The sequence below is a fragment of the Pelmatolapia mariae genome, linkage group LG16_19 (assembly GCF_036321145.2).
Source record: "Pelmatolapia mariae isolate MD_Pm_ZW linkage group LG16_19, Pm_UMD_F_2, whole genome shotgun sequence".
NCBI classification, from domain to species: Eukaryota; Metazoa; Chordata; class Actinopteri; order Cichliformes; family Cichlidae; genus Pelmatolapia; species Pelmatolapia mariae.
Window position 1 is genome coordinate 10,883,772 of NC_086241.1, and position 6,843 is coordinate 10,890,614.

The window sequence follows — 6,843 nt, forward strand, 5'->3', positions numbered from 1 at the left end:
GAGGTGGACATGAGGTGTCAGTCCCATTGCTTCTAGCCATTTGAAGCAGTGAGCACTAGCCACAACAACTTGGTCCACGTTGCTGGCAAAAAGTGTGACTTGTTCCTGGTAGGACATCACCAGGGCTCTCCATTGCTATTGTTTATGTTCATCATTTTTATGAACAGAATTTCTTGGCAGATTCAAGTGCAGAAGGGTTCCACTTTGGTGGTGTATGGATCTAAACATAAATGATATGGTTTTTTGGCTTGCATATTTGACAATTGAGTTTAGTGGGCCATAGTACAAAATAAAATGACAACTGGATTTGAATGTGTAAACTTAAATTTAGGTTTGGACTGTTTAAAAACATTTGTTGAAAAAATTTAATTTCCCTTAAGAACAAGAAAAAAAAGTTATCTTCTCAGATATGTCTGAGAAAGGAAAAGAATTGTTTCAACCTCATGTTCAGCCACACCCTCCTCATTTCTACTCCTCCTGTAATGCAGCTATAAATATAAATAGAAGCTTATTTTTGTGTTGTTCAATCTGGAGGGAAGCAGCTGAGTTTAATGTTATGAGTTCTTAATATCTAAAAATCTGTGTAATTGAATCTTGAATCTTTTAAAATATAAAACTACTTACTGTTTGTTTTTGATTGCTACTGTGGACATTGTACAACAGGTGCAACAGCTGCTGAGAAAGAACGTGCCATAATTAGGTAACATGTGTGTGTAAAACAACATTTGAACATTATAATAAAAACGTTACTCAGCCATATTGATGTCTGATCTTCAAAATTCTATCTAATGAATATAATATATATCATTTTTACTGATCTATCTTATTCACTCTGTGATATTATGGAGAAAATGGGAAACTCAAGTGAGACTGTATCATTTGTGCTGGCTGCTTATGGAAAAGTTGGTGAGGTAAAATACATGTATTTCATCATAATACTGGTCTGGTATCTCTTTATATGTGTAGCCAACACAGTCCTTATTGTGGTCATACGTGTGGACAGAAGGCTGCATGAGCCAATGTATATATTGCTTTGTAATTTATTTGTGAGTGAAATAAATGGCAGCACATCACTGTATCCTCTTTTGCTCTCACAGATGTTCTCAGACAGCCACGAGGTGACTGTGCCGTGGTGTTTTCTGCAGATGTGTTGTTTGTACACAGGTGCACCTGCTGAGTTTTGGAGTTTAGCAGCCATGGCCTATGACAGATATATCTCAATCTGTCATCCATTACGCTATAATGTTATTATGATGACAAAGAGAGTGTTTTTGTTGATTCTGCTTGTGTGGGTGTATTCATTTCTCAGTTTTATACTCTCGTTTTCATTCATCTTCAGTTTGAATTTTTGTGGAACTATAATTGAAAATGCTTTTTGTGACCACCAATTAATAATTAGACTTTCATGTTCTGTTCCAATCCAAAGCTCTATATCTATCATATTTTTTGTCATAATGAGTGTTTTCATACCCTTCAGTCTCATTTCAGTCTCCTACATGAAGATTTTGATAGTATGTCGAAAAACGTCGACAGAAAACAAGCAGAAAGCTGTGACTACTTGCACCCCTCAGATCATCTCTGTGTCAAACCTTTTTGTTGGGTGCAGTTTTTACTCTATTGACTTCAGGTTTGTAGTTTCTCGGGTACCAGATGAAGTTCGTATAATTTTGCCTATGTATCTCCTCATTTGTCAACCTATGCTCACCCCATTTATATATGGATTTAATTTGCCAAAGATAAGGCAATCATATCAAAGTTTTCTGTTTCTGAGAAAATAAATATCTTTGTTTAAAATGAGAGTGTCTTAGAGCATCTTTGCTCTGTAGGAGAACAACATTCAGCATTCATATTACGGTTCAGAGATATATTTGAATTTACAAAAGACTCATGCCTTCTTTTTTCTTTTTTAATAATTTTGATAAAGCAACTTTACAACACCTAATTCCCTAAACAAAGCAATTTTTAAACACACAAAATTGTCTTTATCTAAATGTATTTAAAATACACTACCAGGCTCATTTCACAGTGTAAACCTCAGTGGTATTGTATTGATCTTAAACAGGACACCAAATTGTTGGTTGTTACACTGTCCTTAAAAATTGTTGTTTTATATGTTGAAGTGTTCCTCTGCTCCAAGGAACTTAATTCAGCAAATACACGCAAGATCTTTTCACTGGATGGTAATCCGAAGGCCAAACAACAGAGATGTGATATTGAACTCTTGTTCATGAAGTTCCACACACAGATTAGTTCTGGTAGGGCAAGCATAGTGCAGTTATAACATCAGCTAAAGCAAAATTCTAGTGTGGAAGAAGTTTAGTGAGGCCATGGAACAAGATGTTCCATCTAACTAGGTGCAATTCTTGCAAATCTTCAATTGACTCAGGAGAAGAATGCAGTCCACTACTCACACAAGGTGCCACTTACTTTAATTTAAGATACCAAGATAGCCAGAGACTCTGTGATACGCTGGCATGGATCTCTGACTTGAGGGCAAATTCACCCCAATAGAGTGAGGGCACTGAGTGCAGCGCATTCAATTCTGGCCCCCCGGACAGGATTTGACCCACCTGCAGACAGCACATCACCAAACAGTGGACCGACTGTTTAGCACTTCCTTTTTTTAATTTTCAAATTTTACGAGTGGCTCTCACACAGAAAATACTGAACTGGACACTGGCATTTTCCCCAAAGGGAAAATATGTCAAAAAAATATGTCCTGTCATATATGCTTCATTCATGGTGTTACCTGTTCAGTGAAATTATACAGGCATGAGGTAATTCCTTTCTTTACCATTTTTATTAGGAAATGTGAGATTGTGTCGAGCTGACACAATAGCACAAACTGCTTATGGCATGACAGACACCAACAAGCAACCAACTTACAGCCACAGATGGAAGCTGCAGCCTCAACAATGGAGGTGTGGAATATTAAATTGAGCCCAGTTGGACAAAAAGTCTTCTTCCATGGCCTCACCAAACTCCTCCCACTCATACGTATTTGATTTAGCTCATGTTAGAACTGCACACTGCTTGGCCTGCCAGAAACTTTGAGCTGCCTCAGGAGTCTAACAGACTCAATTCAGTGTCCACCATGTGGTTCGAAGGTTACCACCACTACAGGCAGAAACTACCTTGCATCCACAATTTTGTGCAGCCTTTGTCATGATTTATTCCCTTAGGTTCCTTATATGTGTTTTGTCCCCCCAGTTTTGTCTTAGTTAGTTCCTGCCTTTTGGTTTGTATGTCGATTATCAGACTGTTATAAACAGATCACCTTCTGTTCTGCTTCACCCATGATTGAAGTGTCTGCATTTGGTTCCTCCTCCTCTCTCCACACGATCTGAAATTGCAGATTGTGACAACATGCAATGCTGGCGTTCCTGGGTGTGGAGCAAATTCTCTTATGATAAACTACCCAACATGTGTAGCTTTGCTCTCAGGTCCAGAATGTATTGAATTTTGTTCTTCCTCTGGGTTGGACCGTCCTCCCAGTTTCCTTTAATTAGAACCAACAACTCAAAAAGTGGCATCCTGTTGAACAGCAACTCAACGGGAGAACAGAGTGAGGCCACTGAGTGCAGCGCAGACAGTATATGTCATGCACTGGTCATTAATGCATCCCCACACATTGCTTCATTAATCTACTCAACCTAGGCACATGTCTCCCTAGAATTAAGGTCTCCATCAAGCTGAAACTAACCACAGCTTTTAGTCTGTGTTTTGCCCTTACACTTAATTTAAAGTAGCACTACATTGCTACCTGATGGCAGCATAACCACGCTGCTGTCTCACCAGGAAGTCTTGCCAAAAAATGCTCCAGCACAATGGCATCCAGCAAACGATCCTCCTCTCTCATCAGACCAAGCTCCAGCCACCTAGCTGCTGCATCCCAGAGCTGACAGTTATACTTGCCTTCATCCAGCTAACCAGGATCCAGCGGCATTGCTCCTCCAGAGAGGCCCAGCCAGTCTAGGATCGCCGTACTTAACATTATTAATGATAAAGCTTCCTGAAGCTTTTAGAACAATGAAATGTCCCATAATAATGATGTCATTTTCAGGGAAGTCCGGGGATGATGAGCAGCTACAATCCTAAATCAGACAAGGATGGGACAACATTCCTCTCCCAAAAATCCAACAGTTTGTCCCATCAGCTTCCAAATATTTACAGACTGTTGTTAAAAGTAAAAAAGGATGCTACCACTGTTGGTCAAGTTACTTGAAAAAAGTAATTAGTAACTAATTACTGTTTACTTCTCCAAAAAGTAATCCTGTCACTTTACTGATTTCTTATTTTCAAGAGTAATTAGTTACTTAGTTACTTTTTAAAAACATGATACACAACCTGAATACATATTTTGTATGCAGAATCCTTCATATAAAATTAAATCAAATGGAAAGCCTCTTTTCAAAAATTGTTTTATGAGTTTTAATATTTTAATCTTATGCACATTGCATTAAGCAAAAATTAAATTATAGTCTTTGACTTGAAGAAATTCTTTAACATTTAAACCTTATTTCTGCATATTCCACCATATAAAATAAGATAATGTTTTGTGTTTACGCTCGCTCTTTCAAATAGATGCAAATAAAACACAGTAAAAAAATAAATATAATCAGTCCTGTCACTCTTAAATCTATTTTCACCTGTTTAGCAGGAGTGGGGCCGGTGGAGGTTTGCCTGGTGCCGCAGCGGTCACGGCAGTGGGGGAATCCGGGGGTTCGCTGAGAATTTCACATTCCCGAGGTGCTTGCTAGGTGCTTGCTCAGATTTGAAGATTAATTTTTCGCTGTAGAAGAAGTTTTCTTCCCATGCAGAGTGTACAGCAGACACTAATGTTTTTGTCACTTTCTACGGATTAAAACTTAAAGTAATGTAAGTACGTGCATGCTTTGAATGCTGTATGGTAGTACTCTGTCTCTGGCACTCCATATTATCCATTGTTGATCTACACACGTCTGTTGCTGCCACGGCGTCGAACATGCTTACGTCATTGTCATGAGACACTCTCACAAATAAAATCACGCCGGTTTAGTAACACAGTAACGCAACCTGCTTATGGGAAAGTAGCAGCAATCTAATTACTTTTCTTGCAATAGTAATCAGATTACAGTAATGCGTTACTGCCAGAGATGTTACTGTAATCCGATTACCTTGTTCAGGTAACGAGTAAAGTAAGGGATTACTATTGCAAAAACGGTAATTAGATTACCGTTACTTTCCCGTAGAAATGCTGCGTTACTGCGTTACTAAAACCGTGATTTTTTTGCGAGAACGTCGCATGACAGTGACGTAAGCGAGTGCGATGTTCGTGACAACAGCTGTGTGCAGATCAACAATGGATAATATATCGAGTGCAGGAGAGAGTATGAGCATGCAGCATTTAAAGCGTGGAAGTACTGACCTTTCTTTGAGTTTGATTCCATAAAAAGTGACAAAAACATTAGTGTCCATTGTGCGTGGGAAGAAAACTTCTTTTTACAGCGAAAAAAAACCCTAAACTTCCAAGTAAGCACCGAGTGCGCTACGACGTAATGGGAAATTCACACAGAAACTCGCGGATTCTTCAACTGACCGCTGCAGCACACCTGCACCAGGGTAAACCTCCGCCTACCCCACTCCTGCTTTACAGGTGAAAATAGAGCAATAGGACCACTAGTCTTTGATTTTATTTATTTTCTGCTGTGTTTTACTTGCATCTATTTGAAAGAGTGAGTGTAAACACAAAAAAAATTATTTATTTTATATGCTGGAATGTGCAGAAAATAGGTTTAAATGTTAAACAAATTTCTTCCAGTCAGAGAATGTTACATATATTTAAATTTTTGCTTGATGCATAAAGTTAAAAGATTAAAACTAATAAAACAAGTTTTAAAAAGAGACTTTTCCATTTGATTACATTTTGTATGATGGATTATGCAGAAAAAGTAGAATTGGGCTGAAAGATCTATCGCTTTATCACCTATTCAGGTTGTAAATCGTGTTTTTAAAAAGTAACTAAGTAACTAAGTAATTAATTACTTTTTGAAAATAAGTAATCAGTAAAGTAACGGGATTACTTTTTTGGGGAAGTAATCAGTAATTAGTTACTGATTACTTTTTTCAAGTAACTTGACCAACACTGGTTACTGCCCATCTCTGGATGCTACACAACGGTAAACACTTGCCCCAACCTGTTGCAGCCATCTCATTCAAAATGACTTTTTTTCTTAAAATGGTATGTTCTGTTGTGAATAACGTGAGTTTATGAGATTTGCAAATGATTGTATTCTGCTTTTTTCTTTATATTTTGCAATGTGTTCAAACTTTGAAAACATTGCTTTTAAGTTTTATACAAACTATGAATATGATATGATTTTTCACCACTCCAGAAGTAACTATCTGTAGATTCAAATTCCATTTTGAACCACATAACAAACATTTAGAGAAACATGTAGAGACATTTGACTTTCCCTTAACAACCACACAAAAGTTATCTTCCTCTACAGTTCTGGAAAACTATGTTACCTGATTAAAACTATTTGTTGATGGTGTAATTTTATAACGCAGCGTACTGAAAACAGAGAAAAATGTCAGAAACAGACAAAGAAAAAAACAAAGGAACGTCTGCCATTGCCGCCAACCTTGACCCACCCACTCCATTTCTTCTCCTCTGTGCTGCAGCTATAAATGTTTGCAGAGGCTTTTGTCTCATTGAGGGGAGAGGGAGTATAATGAGTATAATGTTAAGCTATAATGTAATTTGTTCTTCAGTTCAAATAAATTTCTCGGATTGAGTCTTGAACGTTATATAAAACTGTTTATTGTTTATCATTTCACTGCTCATGTGAACATTTTGCC

The 6,843-nt window shown here is 37.6% G+C and overlaps 1 protein-coding gene across 1 annotated transcript; it reads left to right on the forward strand.

Annotated features, from left to right (window-relative positions):
* The first annotated feature begins 851 nt into the window (after positions 1-851).
* LOC134644734 (putative gustatory receptor clone PTE01) lies at positions 852-1,778 on the forward strand. Its single transcript, XM_063497774.1, has one exon. The coding sequence runs from the start codon at positions 852-854 to the stop codon at positions 1,776-1,778; it is 927 nt and encodes a 308-aa protein (XP_063353844.1).
* The last annotated feature ends 5,065 nt before the right edge of the window (positions 1,779-6,843 follow it).

Excerpts from the sequence above, each read along its gene's own strand:
- LOC134644734 (XM_063497774.1), top strand. The coding sequence starts at position 852 with ATGGGAAACTCAAGTGAGACTGTATCATTTGTGCTGGCTGCTTATGGA.